General features: G+C 52.1%; 8 protein-coding genes across 8 annotated transcripts; 4 read left to right on the forward strand and 4 right to left on the reverse strand.

The window, feature by feature from the left end:
* Positions 1–148: 148 nt before the first annotated feature.
* Positions 149–3,705, forward strand: PG998_012162 (major facilitator superfamily domain-containing protein; the record flags this gene model as incomplete). The annotated part of the gene is made up of 10 exons (XM_066878978.1): positions 149–337; positions 402–486; positions 563–776; positions 887–1,021; positions 1,101–1,488; positions 1,531–1,637; positions 1,685–2,163; positions 2,828–2,871; positions 3,037–3,097; positions 3,182–3,705. The coding sequence occupies 10 exons, from the start codon at positions 149–151 to the stop codon at positions 3,703–3,705; spliced, it is 2,226 nt and encodes a 741-aa protein (XP_066725362.1).
* Positions 3,706–5,357: 1,652 nt separating this feature from the next.
* PG998_012163 (uncharacterized protein) lies at positions 5,358–5,657 on the reverse strand (the record flags this gene model as incomplete). The annotated part of the gene is made up of 1 exon (XM_066878979.1): positions 5,358–5,657. The coding sequence occupies one exon, from the start codon at positions 5,655–5,657 to the stop codon at positions 5,358–5,360; it is 300 nt and encodes a 99-aa protein (XP_066725363.1).
* A 1,115-nt stretch (positions 5,658–6,772) lies between these two features.
* Positions 6,773–7,047, reverse strand: PG998_012164 (uncharacterized protein; the record flags this gene model as incomplete). Its single annotated transcript, XM_066878980.1, has 2 exons — positions 6,773–6,938; positions 6,995–7,047. 2 exons carry the CDS (start codon positions 7,045–7,047, stop codon positions 6,773–6,775), a joined length of 219 nt encoding a protein of 72 aa, XP_066725364.1.
* A 5,100-nt stretch (positions 7,048–12,147) lies between these two features.
* Positions 12,148–12,642, forward strand: PG998_012165 (uncharacterized protein; the record flags this gene model as incomplete). Its single annotated transcript, XM_066878981.1, has 2 exons — positions 12,148–12,254; positions 12,318–12,642. 2 exons carry the CDS (start codon positions 12,148–12,150, stop codon positions 12,640–12,642), a joined length of 432 nt encoding a protein of 143 aa, XP_066725365.1.
* Positions 12,643–13,161: 519 nt separating this feature from the next.
* PG998_012166 (MFS general substrate transporter) lies at positions 13,162–14,798 on the forward strand (the record flags this gene model as incomplete). Its single annotated transcript, XM_066878982.1, has 4 exons — positions 13,162–13,415; positions 13,481–14,363; positions 14,479–14,533; positions 14,629–14,798. Coding segments are annotated over 4 exons (1,362 nt in total), but the record flags the coding sequence as incomplete, so codon positions are not given.
* A 96-nt stretch (positions 14,799–14,894) lies between these two features.
* Positions 14,895–16,226, reverse strand: PG998_012167 (uncharacterized protein; the record flags this gene model as incomplete). The annotated part of the gene is made up of 3 exons (XM_066878983.1): positions 14,895–15,109; positions 15,187–15,276; positions 15,371–16,226. The coding sequence occupies 3 exons, from the start codon at positions 16,224–16,226 to the stop codon at positions 14,895–14,897; spliced, it is 1,161 nt and encodes a 386-aa protein (XP_066725367.1).
* Positions 16,227–16,622: 396 nt separating this feature from the next.
* PG998_012168 (HpcH/HpaI aldolase/citrate lyase family protein) lies at positions 16,623–17,640 on the reverse strand (the record flags this gene model as incomplete). The annotated part of the gene is made up of 3 exons (XM_066878984.1): positions 16,623–17,100; positions 17,121–17,287; positions 17,365–17,640. 3 exons carry the CDS (start codon positions 17,638–17,640, stop codon positions 16,623–16,625), a joined length of 921 nt encoding a protein of 306 aa, XP_066725368.1.
* A 701-nt stretch (positions 17,641–18,341) lies between these two features.
* On the forward strand, positions 18,342–19,582 carry PG998_012169 (RING-3; the record flags this gene model as incomplete). Its single annotated transcript, XM_066878985.1, has 2 exons — positions 18,342–18,750; positions 18,813–19,582. The coding sequence occupies 2 exons, from the start codon at positions 18,342–18,344 to the stop codon at positions 19,580–19,582; spliced, it is 1,179 nt and encodes a 392-aa protein (XP_066725369.1).
* Between the last annotated feature and the right edge of the window lie 745 nt (positions 19,583–20,327).

Raw genomic sequence — 20,327 nt, forward strand, 5'->3', positions numbered from 1 at the left:
TTGCTAGTCGTGGTCCCGATTGGTCGCCTGCTGCGGCTTATCTTCGCACCTTCACGTAATGCAGTGTACCTTTCAACTGATTTTGGGCTTTTGCCCTCCTTCACCTTTCCTGGCACCCTTTCTCTTACATCAACATTGAAACTACACCATGTTAGCAGAATCCGAGCCACTGCTTTCTACGACCGATGGCGGCCCTAATATTCTTTCGGCTCAGAATGCCGGTGGGGAGGAGGCCGCCACTCAGAATGCAGGCATTAGTGAACCAGTGTACCTCGAGACACTCAAGCTGATTCCGATCTCAATCGCCATGGGACTTGCCATCTTCATCCTGGGCCTTGTGAGTAATACCAACCCGATTCCCACGGGAATGCTGGACGGCCTTAACTTATGCTAAATCAAAGGACAACACCATCGTCGGAACCGCGACTCCCACCATCACTAATGAGTTCCATTCGCTGACGGGCATTGGTTGGTATGGTTCGGCGTGTAAGTAGACGTCCTTTGATCCGCAGGCCGCCCGGTTTTTAGTTTTGTCGCGGAAGAAATCGACTCTGATCATCAGGGAATTGTCTAGACCGTGTCACCACCTGCTCGACCCAGTTCTTCTACGGGAAGCTTTACGAGCAGTTCCGCGTCAAATGGGTCTTCGTGACATCCGTGGCCATTCTGGAGCTTGGATCTGTGGTGTGCGCTTCGGCCCCAACGTCGACTGCGTTCATCATTGGGAGGGCCATCGCCGGTTGCGGTGCTTCTGGGATCGTGACGGGGGTTTTCATGTAAGAAAGGACTTTCAGTCTTCCCTCTTTCTCTGCAAACGATGATGAAATTGCGAAGTCATTGTGGATCGTGTTGAAAGCATAGCTCCCCACTGACTGCCCGCCCACAGAGCTATATCACACTCCGTCCCGCTGCGCTTGCGGCCCATATTCAACAGCACAGTCGGAGCTCTCGAATGCGTTGCCATGACGGTGGCCCCAGTGATTGGAGGTGTCTTGACGACGTATGTGAGTTGGCGATGGTGGTGAGTGACCACAGTCTTTACCAGCGAGTGAACCTTGTCAAACAACTTACTTGCTGACGAGCTTTTGTCATTGACCCAGCTTCTGGCTTAACTTGCCCATAGGCGGGTTCACTATTGCCGTCATCATCCTGTTATTTAAGAACCCGGAAAACCAGACGATCTCCAAGGGTTCCATTAACTCCAAGCTTCAGCAGCTCAACATCCCTAACCTCTTGCTTTTCACGGCAAGCGTCGTATGTTTGCTACTGGCCCTGGAGTGGGGCGGAACTAACGACAGCTGGAGCAGCGGCAGGATCATATCCCTGCTCGTGGTGTCGGTTGGCCTTCTCGCGGTCTTTGCCGGGTTAGAAGTTCGCCAGAAGGAGCGAGCCACGATCCCAGCTTCCATCGTGCTCAACAAGACCGCGGGGCTATGCCTTCTGTACGCTTTCTGCGCCTCGGCAGCCTTTAATGTCGTAGACTATTTCGTGAGTTGACCGCATTCCATACAATCACTGGGTGCTTTCCAGGCACAGATCGAGCCTATGGCTAACTCTTTCATTGACTTCCAGCTCCCTGTTTGGTTTCAGGCCGTAAAGGGGGCATCTGCAGCCGAGTCTGGGCAGATGCTGCTCCCGTCCGTCATCTCCCTTTCCGTAGCCGCGTTCAGTTCTGGATTTGTAGTGGCCGCCATCGGGTACTACACCCCCACATGGTGCTTGGATCCGCACTGATGGGGGTCGGATTCGGGTTCCTCACGACCTTGAGCCCAAACACAGGCCCGGCCGCGTGGATTGGCTGGCAGATCCTGTTCGGACTTGGGATGGGCTTGGCCATACCGCAGCCGTGGTCGGCCATACAGACGGCCCTTGCTGCCGAGGAGATACCGCTGGGGATGACGGCCGTGAGCTTCGCCATCAGCATCGGCGCTGCGCTGTCGACTTCCGTCTCGCAGAACGTGTTCGCGAATCTGCTGCGGCAGGGCCTTCATGGTGTCCCTGGCGTGGACGCAGACGCCATTTTACATTCAGGGGTGACGGATCTGCTACAGGCTGTACCAGACTCGGAAAGAGCCCATGTGATCGGTGTTTTCAACTTTGCCCTTACCAGCACTTTCTGGGTCTGTGTGGTAGTTGTGGCTTTGGGCATGGTTGCAGCGCTAAGTATGGATTGGAATTCTGTTAAAGGGGGTAAGGAGGAAAGTGGGACATCCAGCAACCCGGTCTCTGGGTATTAGACCCGATGTGGGCTCTTTTTAGCACGTGCCCAATTCGCCAGAATGTACGGAGTCGGGGTCGGGAGCGGGAGTGGGAGCGGGAGCAGATCGGTGACCCGCAGTGTGCTGTACAATGACTTTAGTAATACGACTTATGTTCCGTACAACCTTATGGTCTCTCGACTGTTTGCAGGGCCACTGGTTGGGCATAATTGGTGATGAGGAGATGAGCATTGTCTTTTCAAATGGCCAATGAAAACAGTTCTCTTGAACGGCAAAAGTCGAACTGCATAACCTTATCATACTCGGCGCATTTACATTGAGATACCTTGTGCCATCACGTTCCGATCGCCTAACGACCTCTTTATGCAGGCCTGGACTCCCAACATAGCCTCGTGGAATTATCAAAGGCAGATATCTTTTAATAGTAGGAATGCATATGCGATTGACATCCACAAGTGAATGGTGAATCGAAAATGCCGCCGGGCTTGGTTAAAGTGGCGCTTAATGCACGTCATGGCAGATTTTGCCTGCCGGGACAAACAAGCTGAAAGTCAATGACGTACGCGGATTTGGAAGCTACTTATCACCTATCCTGCTATTGACAACAGGCATAAACAAGATTGCTGTCAGCCTCATCAAGCAAGACAACGGGGTAAGGAGGGGCCCCTCCCCAAAGTCCTTCCAAACTGGCTAACCTTGCCTTGGGATAAACATGTCAATCTTCACAAACCTGCATCATAAATATACTGCTTATTAGCCAATTATTTAGAGCTTACTTGGTTTGAGAGTCCTGAATATCAGCTACGATATTGTGTAGCTCTGTCCCATACGATATTTGGATATACGCATTGTGAACACCATGTTTACTGGCTTGAAAGGTAAGAAAGCCCCGTACGGTTGTTTACATATTGGGATAATGTTTGGCTTCTTACTGAATTAACATTCTTGGCGTGCTTTTTCAGTGCACAAAGTCCTCGACCATCGGGCGACTTTGGTTTTCCATCGCCTGCAAAGGTTTTACCAAATCTTCAACGTCATTGCTACACTGCTCGGCGGTCTCGCTTTAGCCGTACTCACCTTCGACGAGTACCATGATGAGCAGAAGCGGAGTCTACTGGTAGACGCATCCGCCGGCCTGATGACCAGTTCCGCGATCACGGCGGTCGTGGCCGTCATGTCGGCAACCATGCTGCTCTTCAAGTTCGAAGGCCACGAGAGACCGACACGCATGGAACTAGCAATCAGCTGGGTCCCATTGGTTCTGGTAGATGTGGTCATCGTCGAGTTTCTGGTTGGTTTGGTGCTATGGTATGCTGCTCAGTACTCAGCGGCCTCCACGGCTGTCATGACTCTACAGCTAGCCGGCATGCTGGCGGGCACAATAGCGATGGCTATATGGATGTGGAACACAATGTCTCAGAGGAGTGGGCTAGGCGCAGAAGAAACTCGCACAGCTACAGAGTCTAGTAGGGTGGCTGACAATTAGGTCTTTGATATGGCAAGGATGAATCATATCTTGTGCATTACAGGGGTTGTAGATTGTGTCAGCCATCAGTTTAATCGTATTGATCGCGGTAGGATGTGATGGATTATGTTTGTAGTTGGCGAGGTCTTCATGCGCCACGGTCTCTCTTTTGCTTTCACCGACGCAAGGAGTAAAGATCAAGAATCACAAGTATATTACACTTGAATTTTCAATGCTTTCGACACTTGTAGAAATGTTTCAATGAAGTTGCCTCTCAGTGTATCTCTCCCAATTTAAACAATTGCAGCTGGTATCGCACCAGCAGACTGCCACGAGACTATGTGCAAGCATGTGATCAGGTAGGCTCCGTTAAAGCGGATAGCTTGCACACATCTGGAAGGAGCCGTAATTGGTCACGGCGTAAATATAACGACGCAAAAATAAAGGTCATCATCCATCAGGAGTGTGGTGATGAGGGAGGAGAAAAAAAGGAAAAAGGAAACGACGCGAGCAGGATTTGAACCTGCGCTCCCGAAGGAAATAGATGCCTAGAATCAGAGACTCCGTTCTAGTCTATCGCATTAGACCACTCTGCCATCGCGCCCTACATCCTACCCTTGTAGGTCGATGAAATTGAAGCTGCTTATGGAACTATATGTAGGAAGTAATCAACTTGGTCGTCTGGTCCAGCTCAAGCTTAGGCAACGCGGGCTTGGCCAGGGGTATCTACTATGTGGGAGGGGCTTATAAAGATTGCAAATAAGGATAGCATATGTCCTTCGACTTACTCGACTAATGTTGAGTAGCTAAGCTCTTCAGAAGTAGAAATGTATTTCCTCTTCTTCGCGCAGCATACCTCTCTATATATGAGAGCTATGCAGAGAGAGATGTGAGCCGCTAATTCCGTATCTCAGAATGATCAAGCTGAAGGTAGCGTAAGGGCCTCCTCTCTACGGACCGATGCGTTGCCTTATGTCATGATGCATTTCGACGAATGGGCATTTCAGGACGTCAATTTGATGTTTCTTCGCTGTCTAATAGGTGGTATATCCACTGACATGGTTATGTTGGCTGGCGTGTTTGGTTATAGTTTATTTTTGAAGCAATGACTTCCACATACGACCACAGCTCTTAGACAACTTGGGATCCCGTCCGCTCTCCCCTAAATAAACTGAGAAGCGCCGGATTAGTACTAGAGTCGGTGACGATCTGGGAATCCCCGGTGTTGTATGTTTTTTATTATGACTGGATATCAACGAAAAGGGGTGTGCAGTATCGTATCACATATTTCTCAGTGCATACATATGAGACGTAGAACAGAATGTATTGGAAGTGATAAAAACATTCAAAAATCTTGACCTGATGGTCGCTGCTCATTGTATGGATTCAAGCCCAAAGTCCAGAAGCCTCTCAGACCCACAAAGAAGAAAACCCAGCCGGCCGTCCGCTAGGCAATCGAGATTGCATTTGCGAGCTACATAGCATTGGATGGGGGCACGAACGCACCCACGTGAAGCATCCGACCTTCTCTCTTTCCACAATCAAATACACGATCAAATTGGAACCACGACGCGTCAACAACTCCTCCCTAAAAACCTCCGGCCGGCCGAGACTCCACCCTAAACCCCAGAATTCATCATGAAACTGTCGTGCCGCATGTCCTCCTTCCAGCATTACAGGCTCTGTCCGAGAGCCACCAGTCCGATAGAGCCGAGAACGCCCATGAGTCCCGGAGCGAGACTGCCAGCCCCGGCCGTGCCCGGCTTGCCCGCTGAGGCGGCGGCGCTGCCGCTGCCCATCGTCATGTTCTTCTTGCTGCCGCTCATGTCCATGCCGGGCATGTTGGGATCCATGTCGCCGTCATCCATGCCTCCGTGGCGGGCTTCCAGGTCACCGGTGTCGCGGGCGCCAAGGCTAGTAGCGGACACGGCTACGGCAGCGAAGACTGTCGCGAGGATCGTGGACAGCTGCATGGCGATATCGGTGACGTTTCTTGCTTCAGGGTAAGGTGAGATTGATGTTGCTGTTGCGGCTTGGATGTATCTGTTGCGATGATTATGGGATGTGATTTGTTGATAAAAAGTATAAATGCAAAAACACAATAACTGGCCAGCAGTGCAAGAAAGAAAGGTGGATTGGTTGTTGGTTGGCTTGGGTGAGTGGGTTGTTGATGATTTTGGCATTCGAAGACGACGAGGAAATGCCATCCATATATACCCTGCCATGCTCACAGCAGTAAAAGTAAGCTGAAGTCGTCGTGGAAGGCAAGGCTGGCTGTGTGAGCAAGTTGATTCACCAATGGCGGGACCAGTGTTTCATCCCCGTGTTATGGTTCAGCTGGGGTAAGGAATCTTTACGCGGCCCGACAGGGGGTATAATGCGGGAGATGGGCCTAGACCAACCTTTGCCAAGTCTAGACTACAGTGATTGGAAGATGGGATGAATTTGTTCCTCTTGTATGCCATAAACTATTGAGAAGGTTTCGTTCTTGGCGGGTGTTTGAGGTTGGTGGGATGACCCGAGACAACGTTCGCATTTGTGCTCGCCGCATAAACTTCGAGCGTGGTTGATCGATAGGCGTTTGGCGGCAGAGGAATATCAGCCGTTTCATCTTGGCGCGACAGGGACTAGGGGTTGACGAGGCTATCTTCGATGATGGGTTTTCTCGCAGATTCCTTACCATTGGACGGGTGACTCACGATCTCGGATAATGGAGCGTTTGTATCCAATTGGAAAACGTGGCTAGTGTGTATTACAGACATCGTCCAACATCAATATCTGGCATCGCAGAGGTTCAGAGAGCCTATACTAGGATTAACTCTGTTGACAATTGGTCCATAGTAAAGGTGTATACGCGGTTAAATAGAAACGTGGAGATGATATACTCGGTCTTACTCACTAATAAGAGATTTAAATCGAAGCCAATATCCTTTTTATTAACGTTGTCTCGCTGCATGTATTGACCCAGTCTTTCATGCCTTTCTTCACTCAATTACCAAATTCCAGGTGCTTCCTCTCTCCCCTCTCCCTGATATGGTCTGATATAACATGGATCGACCAGCAAATCACTTTCAATATCCCTTGTGGTCTACTTGAACTGAGACCCAACTCCAAGTAGATCCTGGGCCTGGCTAGTATCTTGACCTCGATTTGGCTTTTTGGGCTGGAACATGTCTTTGGGACCTTGATAATCCGTGTTGTCGGCCTCGCATTTGGTCGAAGCAGCATTGAAGTTACCATCGAGCTTGACTTTCCTAGAAAAATTAAGTCAGAATAAAGATAAACCATCTGCAGGCAATTGGATACTCACGACGGTCGCTCCTGGCTTGGCTTTCCAAGACGGTCTGCAGAATTTAGTTTCATGATTAGAACGGGGTAATCAGTTTGAATCAGTTTGTTAAGTTGGGCCAGACAGAAAAGGGGCTTCTGGAGTATCAAATTCTGCTAATGGTGGTTTTGGTTCTCTTGCTACGTTTTGCTCTCGAAGGTATGAAGCGATTGGTCTTGACTTATATGCTTGGAGACCAGCTTCTCATTCTACCTAGCTGGGCATCTCAAATCGCAACATCCTACGACTAGGACATATCACGCTTATTTGAAAGATATTCAAAAGTGCGGTCTCGAACTTGCCGCAATTACATACGTGTTCCTGGAGACTGTAGTGTATGTAGCTTGTTCATGTCAACAAGTCAGCACATTAGAGTGGCTGACAATCCAGATGTGTCGGAGGTCTGCAGGGCCAAAACGCCTCAGCCTATCACAAGATGATCCGGCATGTTGTACAACATTAAATGCAATTGTAACGCATGTGGCTTATGACTAGAAAACACAGATGTGTTTTTAGGCCGAAAATTTTGCAAAAACGAAATTCAATCCAGCCCTGGTGACAAAACAACATCTGTCAATCCACACCTTTGAGTCTTCACCGTCACGACGGCGACAGTACCCGTCCTGCCACTGGAATTACTTTCTGGTATTATTAATCGACTCATATTGAAATCATCTCTGGCATCATCGAAGGCCTAAGAGCTTGGGGGATAGCCCTTATCTAGATGATATGTGTCTTCTCTCATATCACGGGTGAGATGCGCGCTCTTTCCTCACGTTAATTTGACCATATAACTCACTTGGCTGGTGTGTAAAACCAACAAGCAATGGAAGGACCCAACTATACACGGACGGGGCGGGCAAGAGCGTTTGCATGGAATCTTCCAACTCCGTCCAATTCTCTCGAGGGGCTGGCACAGTATTCTTCGCCTGAACCATCAGAAAGTCTAGCATCTAGTGCAAAAGCGTACTCTCAATGTGACTTCAAGGTTCTTCGTGGAGAGGATTTACACCACCACGTCATCGAGATTCATGAAAAGCCCCTTGATGGAAAGGAGGGAAATGGTCGGTACCGATGTCGTTGTGGGAACTCGAGCTTCGCAGCTCGGATGTTGGATTACCTATGCCATCTCCAGCAATGCAAGCCATTGAAATGGCATCTGGACTCATTCCTGTGCTATTGTGGGGAGGACCACAATGACAAGAGTGATCATCTTGTCCATATCAAGCAGTATTGGATTGGCAAACGAGCTGATGGCCACCCACCTCAGGGCTAGCTGCGGTCTGAAGAACAGGTTCAACGATCCCCTGATGCTGGGAAAGAGCTGAGTATCACTAAGGACAGAGGATTCGACGAAATCGGTACCGGGGACGAATCTTGTGCAAATTCAGTTTCATCCGAGTCTTTACGCTCTTCATCACCGTCGCCCGAACCCTGCCAGAATGGATTGAGGCAGATTGGCATTGCGCGTGTACAAGTTCAAGTTCTTCAATTGACTGCATCTCACGCGGCACCGCAAGATTCTGGAGAAGATATTCCGAGCTCAGATGATAGCGGTGAGGGCCGATCTAGTAGCTCGTACGAAAGCTCAGCGGCATCGTCATCCAAGAGGCTCGAGACTCGGAAAAGATCACGCGGCAAAGGGGTGGATGAAGACGAAGACGAAGACAGCTCCCAAAAGAGGCCACGCCGCCAATTGAGGCCACCAAACAGCACTCAGAGGGGCTCACGACTGGCTTGTCCCTACCAAGCCTATGATAAGTCGCAATTGTGCTTAAGCCCCTCTGCTAAGAATCCATCAGGTGGATGCGAGAGCATAAGTCGGCTAAGGTATGTATCATCTTGGGAACATATTTCAGAGTGGTAACTAACGAATGCAATTCAAGGCAGCATATTCAACGAACTCACATGCCATCGATGCGATGCAGCCGTTGCTGGAGATCGTTCGATAAAACGGAACAGAAAGAAGAGCACGAGGCGATGTTAATGCGCTGCGACCGTCGCGACAGCCCTCCTGAAGGTACCATGATGGATCCGGGCACGGAAGTCGTGTTCAAAACAGTTCGTTGGTCAGGCCTAGAAGAAATATCATGGTGGACCATGTTTCAGCTACTCATCCCGGGTATGAGTGAACGCGAAACTGCTTCATTGAGGGCAGAATACTGTCCATGTAAGCTAATTACCATACTAATATTCTGGCAACTCCCAAGCTGTATGAACTATATTCGACTGATATGAGAACCAGATTACCTCCCGTTGACCTCGGTCACGATCACAGCATTATCTTTTCCTAACCTTGTCTTCCAACCGCCCCAGACTCCAGAGGCATCAGGGTCCTCGAACCGGATGAATGAGTGAGTCCTTCGAGTGGGCCGTTTACTGTTACTTAAAGAAATCGCATTGACAGATATACCAGATCCATAGCGATACCGTGTTTTCCCATGGCATTGACTGGTCGCTATTTAACAACGGCATACCGAATATACCATTGACCGCAGCGCAAACTCTAGAGGTCCCTCTTTTTGGAGTGCAAAATACAGGCTTGTCAACCTTGTCATCTTCGCGGGAGACAGAACAGAGTGGTACCACAAACAATATCTTACTTGGAGAAACCTCTACAAGTGGGCTTTGGCCTAGGAGTCCTGCCTCCTCGGTGCCACCCACGGCCCATGCGTCTTCTTCGGGCAATCCACAATTCACGGAGACGGTGCTACGCAGGAACTGTGCCAGACTCAGAGATCGCCTCACAAATGCAGAGAGAGAAAATACGGGACTACATGAGACAGTACAGCAGACACGATCTAGTCTAAACCAGATGGATGCTGTGTTGGAAGAATTGCTCAATGCTGAGAACATCCCGGAATTTGTTTACAGCAAGATCGCTGAGGTATCAAATATGGTCGTTGCACTGAAGGGCAAGCCGTAAAGATGTTATGCATGGGATTTCAGGAGACTACTTTACCGTTAGCCCGCACGATGGCTGGGCTGAGTTGAGGTGCTTTTTCATATAATGCGTACTCAGTTTTACTTTCAATCAATATGTATCGAACAGAGACTACTTATCATTAATGCTATCCCTCTTTATGTACTTCCCAATCGATAATATTCAATTGTGTGCTTAATGTCACTGTATGTGGTACTAGGTCGCTGATTTAGTCTCTACTCTCGTTCGACGAGTTCTATTATCTTAAAAAGTACCTTGGATATACCGAAAATAGCTTCACGCCCGAAGTGGACTGACAACCAGGGTACCACTTCCTCGACGACCTTCCAGCAGAAGACGAGAATGAGGAACAAAGACAACGCCGCTGCACAGTTCCAAACGATGCGGATAGCAGGGTGACCAAAGCGTCTGCCAGTTCGCCCACTCGTCTCTGACAGACGGTGATGAGACCCACCCTTTGTAGGAACTGCGGAAGCGTCCCAGTAGTCTGACAGAGGCTGCTCACAAGATTACGATTCAGCCTCCTCAGAGTATCGGTGCTTATGACCATGGCTGAAAACAGCGGATAGATAGAGTAGATGAAGAGCGTTCTCAATACTAGGATTTTGAACAGGTCCTTGAACCAGACGGAACGAAAACCCGAAGGCTCCATTTTGGGAGGGTTTTGCTCACCAGGGAGTACACCAGGGGGCACTATCTCACCAACTATTCGCTCTGCGACTGGATCACGTTGATCATCGTTACTATCCATAGCAGTCTTGACAGGATACCACGGGTGTTACTTCAATATTTGGATTGTATTAAAATGAGATGGAAACCCGCCAAGATGGTTCTGTAATCTTGGGAGCTAGGCAAGTGACCACCATTAATAAAACCATACGATAAAGGAGCATCAACTTCAATGCGATTAAATAAATAACCTACGGACCCCAGTACGAAATATTAGGGTTGAGCATTGAAATAGGCGTTAAGGGGCTGAACTTTGGCAGTGTTAGTCGAAGTCAAACCATCAACAGCGATTCCCAAATCGATAATTGTAGCCAATTACTTTGCACCAACTTGCTCAATTAGGAATTCAATTCATTGGGTGGTGATTTTTGTCTCAGAGTGTTTCAGGGATCGACAGTTTGCCAAATCGGCTAATGGAAGAGCAAGGCAATATGCCCCTAATTTCATTGTCGTGCATAGTTTATGTATCGCTTTCTATTATCTGACATGGTGTTGCATCTATAAAGCGATGCAGTCTAGTATGCAACAAACCGCAATTCGTCCTCAAGTTATCCCATCATCCGGCTGCGACCGGCGTTTCGGTCTTGAGCATTCCGTCGAATGTTTCGTTGAGTAGCTTTCGGTATTCGATCCCCATGGGCTATTTGTTTGCCGCCACTTTCTGAGACTGTTATCCTTCGACTAGGTCAATCATGATCTTTTCCTGCTCGGGCATTTGGATTATGGCTCTCTCGGACCAGAGTTCGTCGATGTGCCCACATATAGAGACCGCCCTTTCCGCGAACGGTGGGTTTGTTGCGGCTACGTGCACGCCGTGCTTTGTTGTCGTTGTTGGAATGTCTCGTGGCTTTTCATATGCCAATAATATGTTTACAATATGGAACTTCTCCATGGGCGTGGCTACCTATGCTGGAGAGTTTGGTGTTGTCTTGTGGTATGAGCTGTCGGAACAACGGATGGGTAATACGGCTGCACAGACCGTTTCCCTGTCGACCCTGGTCTTGGAACATAGGGCTCCTGAACGCAGAGGATGTGTTATTGTAAACCACGTCGTTCCTCCATCGAGAAGTTCTGTTGGGAATGTGTGGGTCTTGGGTCGGTGTAGCATCGCGCCAGGAACTGAAGGTTGGCTATACGAGGTGGTACTACGTGGCGGAAATCGGCCCAATGGGCGCAGGCGAAGCGATCACCATCCCCCACAAAACGCAGAACACGAAGTGCCGGGTTCCGCCGACCCCGCATGATTGGACAACAAGTGGCAACGATATTGGACTAGTGCCAGGAAGATCTGCGGGCAGAAGGGGCAGAAGGGGTAAGGAGGCTCGCTCTACCAGTATAAATATACCCGTCTCGCTTCCTCTGTTGGAATGAAAGAAGCCTCACTGCACCACTCACTGCATCACCCATCGACCTAGATACAACTTCATCTTCAACTAACTATCACCACCATCACTCCTTCAAAATGAAGTTCTCCGCTACCGCCATCTTCGTCGCTGCCGCCTCGGCCTCCACCATCTACGAGGTGTCCGACTTCAGCGCCGCCTGCGTCGAGCACAGCGTCCAGTGCTTGTAAGTTTTGACTGCCAACCCTGCACTTTCCAAGAACGTTCGCGACTGACACGTGCACTGTAGCTACGAGTTCGGCGTCCTCCAGCCCGGCACCATGCAGACCGACCCCCAGTCTTGCAAGGCCACCGTCATCAGCGGTGTCGATGGCAAGCTGGCCGAGGTCGGCCCTTGGGAGGGCAAGTGCGACCAGACTTCCAAGACCTTCTCGGTCGCCCAGACCGCCGATGGTGGCCTGAAGCTCACCGTGTCGGCGCCCGTCTCCCCCAAGAGCAACACCACTGGCGTCTACACCATTCCCGCCTCGGACCTCGCCATGCAGGGCTCTCCCCCGTCCATCCGCCAGGTCTACACTGGCCCCAAGGCCTTCAACCTGGACTTCGTCAACTAGAGCGTCGCAGATAATAGCTGTCATGGAGAGGCCAGCGAATCATTATGAGTTATGAGTCAATTCCTGTATATAGTGTGCTCAATGCAATGATCGGTTTCTACCATTGAACAGAACTTTAGTTCTTTTCCAAGTGTTATGCATTGAAAGAAGCGTCCCGAGGAACGGTAGATATGGCAAGCTGTTGACTTGCAGGAGCCAAATTTTGATTAGACGACGAGCTCAAATTAGGCGATCGTCGCCAGGGGAGCTGCTGATCAATCCGGTACAAAAACACATGTTCACGAGATGGATCTCGTATCAACGCGGGGTCAAGGGTAAGGTTAGGTGGTCAACTCGATGCCGGTCCGAAACCCCGAGTAGAATGACGCACAGGCCATAGAAGGAGCGGCTATCTGCGGGGATGGTTTGTGGATATAATGGGGGATAAAGTAGGAAGGAGTTACCAGCTTTTCCCGGTACATACATTCAATATACCTAAGGGTATCTCTATGCGCGGACATTGATACTACCAAGCTTTAGTCCCTCTCAATGGCTGATCTCGAACTACAGCATCGTGGAGGTGACCTCGGAAATCCCGAAGTATCGGCCGACATTCCTCCGACGCATGATATCCAACACGCTGTAGTAGAACAGACACCTGCGGTTCCTTACTTTAAGCTGCTAGTGGCCGGCTTCTCCTTCTTCTGCGCCGGTATTAACGACGGCACCCTCGGACCTTTGATCCCCTACATCATCGACACCTTTCATATTGGGACAGGAGAGATAGCTATAATGTAAGTGTATTTGACATAGCTAGCTCTCAAGATAGTAAATCTACTTCTCTTACATATGCATCTAGCTATGGAGCCACCTTTGCCGGCTGGTTCCTCGCCGCCGCCACCAACCCCGTCCTTACGGCGCACCTGACGCTCGGCCAGCTCCTGGCCGTCGGCGCGGCCCTGCAGCTGCTGGCGCAGAGCCTGCGGCCCGTGGGCGGCGGCGACGCGGGCGGCCTCGCGCTGTTCTGCATCACGTTCTTCCTGCAGTCCCTGGGCATGGCCTACCAGGACTCGCACGCCAACACCTTCGTGAGCGGCATCGCCAACGTGCCGCACCGCTGGATCAGCTTCATCCACGCGTGCTACGCGCTCGGCTGCTTCCTGGGCCCGCTGGTCGCCACGGGCTTCGCCACCGCGAAACGGACTGCCGCTGCTCCCGTCGATGGGTGGAGGATGGTGTACTTCGTCTTCATCGGCATTGGCGTCTTGAACATGGTCGGCGTAGCCATGGCGTTCCAGGACAGCCTCTGGAGTAAACAGAATATCCCGTCCACGACGACGACGAACAACGAACCTCGGCAGAAGGGGACCACCCGCGCGGCGTTCCAGGAGATGTCGGTCCTCCTCCGGTCCAAATCCCTCTGGCTGCTGAGCCTCTTCTACTTCTTCAACCTGGGCGCGCTGCTAACGGCGGGTGGCTGGGTCGTCGAGTTCCTGACGACGGTACGCGGCGGCTCGCTTGCCCGCATGGGCTACGTGCCCACGGGCTACTACGGCGGCCTGCTGCTGGGACGGTTGCTGCTCGCCGAGCCCACATTCCGCCTCGGCGAGCGCCGCATGCTCCTCGCGTACAGCGCCGTGTGCGTCGCGCTGCAGCTTGTCTTTTGGCTGCAGCCCAACGTCATCGCCAGCGCGGCCGCGCTCAGTCTCATGGGGTTCTTCTTCGGGCCGTTTTTCGCTACGGTAAGTCATCCTGAAGCACTGATACAAAATTGGACGCAAGCAGACGATGCGTCTGCCCATCGCGCCGTAGACATTGTGACGAATGCCGATACTTACGGTTGTGTTCACGTCACAGGGCATGTCGGTGGCTTCCAAGCTTTTCCCGAAGAAATCGCAACCAGCCGCTCTTGGTAAGTATTTTCATTACGCGTCCCCTTTCCAACTATAGCAAATTAAGATCCGCAATACGGCCAAATATGACTGATGAGGGCTGTGTAATTTTTAGGATTCATTTTTGTCCTCGCTCAAGCTGGCGGTGCCATCTTCCCATCGGTAACTGGACTGGTAGCGACAAGCGTCGGTGTAGCGGTTCTACAACCCGTTGTGCTGTCTCTCATCGTTGCTAGTGCTTTCTGTTGGTACCTAGTACCAGGCGTCCCGTCTCACAATGAGTAATTGATGGGCCTGAAGTTAGCAGAAAGGGTTGCTCTGTGGGCACCAGCTGTTATTTCTATTTGCCAATGTATAGTCTTTTTTGATGCAACCGCCCAATCATGCATTCTGTGCCACTGCCACATGATCTGTGACAAGGCATGACCACTCATCAGTACCATGATACAAGGTAAAGGTGTCGTCGTGAGTCTTGCCCGTGCTCAGAACCGTGCCAGCTTGCCAGAATGCGTCACCTGCGATTCCCTCAGTCCGAATGGCCAACTCCTGCCACGGCTTCTCGACGGCACAGTGGCCCTGTGATGAAGGTACACCGTCTGTCATGGCAGTTAGTATTTAGAACGGACAGATGGGGCGAGAAACAACGCGTATACGGGAAATATCTTATACTCACACTCTTCAAAGAAACAGGGCTTGCCTGCTGCTACACATTTGGATGCGTGCGATGTAATCCAATCATTGGCGAAGCTTAGCGGTACACCCCCTGAAAGCCCACATTGGGCGAAGTCAGCTCACATGTCTGTGTACCTTGCGGCGTGATTATTATCACAGGCGTCAATAGGTTGGATCAAACTTACAGTTCGTGGGATACATATGGAATGTACCAAAATCAATCGTCTCGATCTGCAGGTTGCGCCAATAGTCCAGCCCGTAAGTGAGCCAGTACGGCAACCATCCACCCCCAGTCAGTCCCATCCCCTCATCGCCGAGCGTCACCATGTGATGCGGGTCCAGCGACTTGACCAGGGCCGACGTCTCGGTGGCCCAGTTGAAGATGTCGTCGGTGCTGCAGAGCTGGCAGCGCGGCTCGTTGCCGAGCTCCCACGCGAAGATGGCGGGCGACGCCGCGTAGCGGCCCACGACGGCGCGGACGTAGGCCTGGTACTGCGCCTGGGCCTGGGGGTGCTTGAACCAGGTGGAGCCGCCGGCGCCGAACGCGGCCGTGTACGCGGGGATGCCGCCGTAGTCCTTCCAGTTGTTGACGAAGGGCACGATCAGCTTGAGTCCGCGCTTCTCGGCGCCCGCGACGACGTAGTCGAGCCGCTGCAGCCCGTTGGCGCCCGTGTTGATGACGGACCCCGCCGGCGACAGGTGCTGGAACCAGACGGTCGCGGGGTCCGCGGGGACCGTCGTCACGTCGTTGAAGCCCCAGACGCGCACCACCTTGATGCCCGAGGCGGCGAGCTGGTCCAGCACCAGGTCGATGTCGGCGTCGTTCATCTGGAACGCGAGCCAGTAGACATTGGTCCCGACGAGGTACTGCGTCTGGCCGTCGATGGTGAACTGCGTCCCGTTGGTGCTGGCAAAGCCGGCAGGGACGGCGCGTCGCTGAACAGGAGCAGGCGCATGTTGAGTCAACGGCGCTTTGTGCAGGAGTGGACTGGCTCCGGCGACCGCCAAAAGCGACGCGAAGAGTGTCCAGAATGCCCTCATGTTGTTGCAGGCCAATCAGTCGTTCGCGCAACAATGATGCGAGTTGATGGTTTGGTCCAGGGGAACGCAGAGAGGACTATCGTCGCGAAGTCTTTGTGCGAAGGAAGAAGCCAGCGGGAAGACTTCTGTCAATAACAAACCCGACTGGGCCCACGATGCTACGATGAGCCGGGGGTGACCCCAATAGGAAGCGCACATGGGGGTTGCTCATTTCCCAGCGGCATGTGATAAACCCCACTCCTGTGGAGAGGGTGGTATTCGCAATGCTTGGCTGATGAGTTTCTATAAGTATATGCCAATGTAGCAGAAGCACAGTTCATTTTGTCTACCAAATGCATCCCGGATGGATTCTAGCTAAAAGACGGCAATTGAAATGGTTCTGTCAAGGCCACAGATTTATACATCCGTACTCCCCCAAGTCTCGGCCTTGTTCGAGGCAGGAAGGTTCTCACGCGCGCCCGAGAGCACCGCACGCTGGCTCAGCAGCGCGACAAAGTCGCCCGTCACCACCGTCATAGTCTTGTTAGCCCCGCGGCGCCAGTTCCCGTCGAGGCAAGGGCCGGCCGTGGGCTTGTTGTGTTTGTGCAGCGTCTCTTCGTAGAGGCGCACCACGTCCAAAAACTCGGGCTCGCTTCCCCAGAGGCCGTCGAGGCCCATGCTGATGCGCAGGTCGAGGACCCCCAGGAAGACGGCGTCGATGTCATCGCCCACGGCGCTGAGGATTGCGTCGAGGTTCCGCACGCCCCGCTCCGACTCGGCCTGGATCACGAGCGCGGCCTGGTCGTTGAGGTTCTCCCAGAGCGAGCGGGACGAGTCGAGCGTCATGTCGGCGTTGCTTCCCGGCAGCCAGCGGCAGGGGGCGCGGAGCGCGTGCCTCGGTGCGCGACGCCGAACTTGGTGGCCGTTACGATGTGGCGAGCCTGCTCTACCGTGTCGACCTGCGGCACGATGAGGGATGCCCCGGCATCTAGTGCAAAGGCGATGTTGCCGTGGTCATGGTTGGGCAGCCTGACGAAGGGAATCGTCCTTCCCTCGCTCACGTACTGAATGGCATGGACGACCTGGCATGGTTGCGGTTGGTCAGCAGGTGTCCCATGGTTGTCGAGGGTCTTAAAGGGAAGTGGTTTGGTGCGCTTACATCCGTCATAGTCTCTACACCACAGGAAGAGTGTTCCCAGTCAATAAAGACCCAGTCTGCATGGATCTGGGCAATGACCCTCGCGGTCAGGACGGTCGGAAAGGCGAAAAAGAAGCCAATGAGAGGCGCGATCTTGCCTTCGTAGGCATCTCGGATGGCCTGGCGCGCCTTGTGTGGCTGCGATAGGGAGGGCGCTCTATAAGCTGCCATTCCGTTGGCGGCGACCTGCAGGTGCTCGGTGCCCGCGGCAGCGACATCATGTGAAGTAGAGGCCATGGCGTGTCTGTGTATTCCAATAATGCTTTGGTCAGGCAAGAAGTGTATGAATAGAGTCGTACTGGTTCCACAGCTCGAAGGCCAAGCGATGGTTTTGTAGACTACCGCCACACAATGCCACTAATAAGAGCTGCAAGGTCCTGCGCTGTAATCCGGGGCCCCGGCTGGAGCGACCCGTAACGCCAAAGCATAGACGGAGATAAGCGTCCTAGGATAGCCGGTCCATAGTAGCGGAAAGGGGTCGGTCGATTGAGGGCCAGAAGGCGGCTAATACCGAGAAATAAGGTTCCGGTCCGAATCCGTTTCTCGGTCCGCGGCCTGTCTTCCTGAGTCCAGCTAGAAACGGGTAGTTCCCCTTACCGGAGTCTTATCTTTGTTCCATTAGAGGTTAAATACTTCCAGACCCTTTATCCTATCGAGGCAGCACCGTAATGTCGAGTCATTTATCATGCGGGGTGGCTTGTCTACAGGGATTCATGACTGGGGTTGCAGCAGGTTTTAAGCTTAAGGTTTGGGGAGCGCGTTCTCACGATGGCATTAGATACGGTTCGTAACCGGACAAGCGGTATCAAGCGTGAATGTGCAGTAATAAAACCCTCTATGTGCAGTAGCCGAGTGCACGTGTGTGAAACATGCCTTCTATACCATCACCATCACGAAAGAGGGACGCATGGTAATAGTAGGACGTGCGAGTACGTGCAATGTCTCGGCCACAGCCCCAGGAGCTACAGAGTGGCGGCCACGATGCCAAACTCGTGCGGAATGCTTGCAACGCCTGCCACACTCGCAAGATCCGCTGCGTGACGCCCGAGAACGGTGGGCCCTGCCTTCACTGCCAGTCCAAGGATCTGTCTTGTTATTTCCTGCCGCGGTACAAAAGCGGACGACCACGAGCGAATACGCCGTCGGCCGAATGGGCCAGAGACTCGGCCCATAACGGTAACGGAACAATCGAGGTCGCGGTTGAGCCCGAGCTGGCAAAAGGATGTCGCCGAGGCCGTCCGTCTTCCGACGGCCCAGAACCACCTTGGCCTGCCAAGCGACACCAGAAGATGAAGCCATCCCATCAACAGCATCCTTTCGGCACCCACTACGGCCACAACTTCTGGGGTTCTTACCAGCCCCCCCCAGTCCTTCCACACTACCGCCACTACTCAACAACGATCCACCAGTCATGTTCACCAACGACCTACCTGATCTGTTCGCCGACGATCTGTTCGACTCATCCACGGGGCCGCCCGTATCCCCACAGCCCCGTCTCATCGACGATGCATTCGTCCCCCGCACCAGAACAAGTTCCCCCAATGACACCATCAACATATCGAACCAGTCAACCCTCCGGCGATGTCCACCCCACGAGACCGGATACCTGGGCGGCGCCTGCGAGGCCCAGTTCTTCGCCTTGTTACATCACTGCGGAAAACTACAGCATCTCATCCGAACCATGACCCCGGCTGACCTTCCAACCCCCGCTGCAGAAAGCACCCTGGGAACACCTGAGGTAGAAGGCGAGGCGCCGGACCATCTGTATGAGGTATTAGATAGCGTTGATTCTAGCTGCGAGGTTATGCTCGAGATGTGCGATAAGCGCGCCATTTCCGGCCTAGGCGCAAGAGAAGACGCCCAGCCTATGGATCTGGCAAACGTGTCTCTCATCGTGGCCGTGGCATGCAAAGTCCTGCAGGTCTTCAACATTGTACTTAATCACAAGAGCCTCCGGGTCACGTCGATCAAGGGGATGCTCATACACAAGAAGCTGGACCTGTACCTGACGCAGGTACGGGCCGTCATGGAGCAAATAGAGAGAGAGACTCAAAATGGGCCGTTTCTTAACAAGGAACTGTTCGAGAGCTACAGCTGCCTTAGCAAGCGTCTTGCCAGCCTGTACCAAGAGACACATCAATGCGCCGACGTGATAGGCATGGATCTGGGGACTGTTTAGTAATTGGACCTTCATTTCGGTGGAGAAATTAGTAGTGCTTTTGAATACAAACTCATAGTTCCATCTCCTGTCAAGTATTATGCCGACAACGGAAGTTTTATGCCGTCATCGTGGAGGCTAAAGACCCTACATGCCGTGGGATTCTAGTATAATTACCGAAAGTTTATTCCACCCCCGGACAGGAATAAATTGTCAAAACCGGCTGGGTATCCCCAGCCAAGGGAAAATAGGCCGAGTGATGCATAATATGCCGAGAATCAAACGAACTCTCTAGCGCAGGACACAGTACCGGTGGTTTGGCAACGTTGCTCATGAAAACATCCCCGGAAATTAGCACTATGTATGGGTATGCAATCGTGACGGCGAACCCTGGTCCGGCTGCGGGTGGAACATCGCTTACCTTTGCGCACTCGCTAAAGATCCTGACTGCAAAACATGTATTTAGAACGCCGATGTTATTGTCGAGACACATTCCAATCAGCTCACCTACCCACTGTCTCCTGTTTATTACATAATTGTCAACCAACGTACCGAAACGTCTCACACAATCATCGTGTCTGATTCTGCAACAAGTCGAGTACGAAATGGCTCCCTCTCGAATCGATGATGAGCCTTTTCCGGCGTCACTTCCAACTTCTAAGACCATTTCTCAATCTTCCCAGACCAGCCTTCAACAGGTCAATGACAAACATACCCTCTTGAGTCAAGAAGCGCTCGCGGCATGCAAGAAAAGTGTCCACCTATA

This window comes from Apiospora kogelbergensis (assembly GCF_038363985.1).
Source record: "Apiospora kogelbergensis strain CBS 113332 chromosome Unknown utg000008l_segment0_segment0, whole genome shotgun sequence".
Taxonomy (NCBI): Eukaryota; Fungi; Ascomycota; class Sordariomycetes; order Amphisphaeriales; family Apiosporaceae; genus Apiospora; species Apiospora kogelbergensis.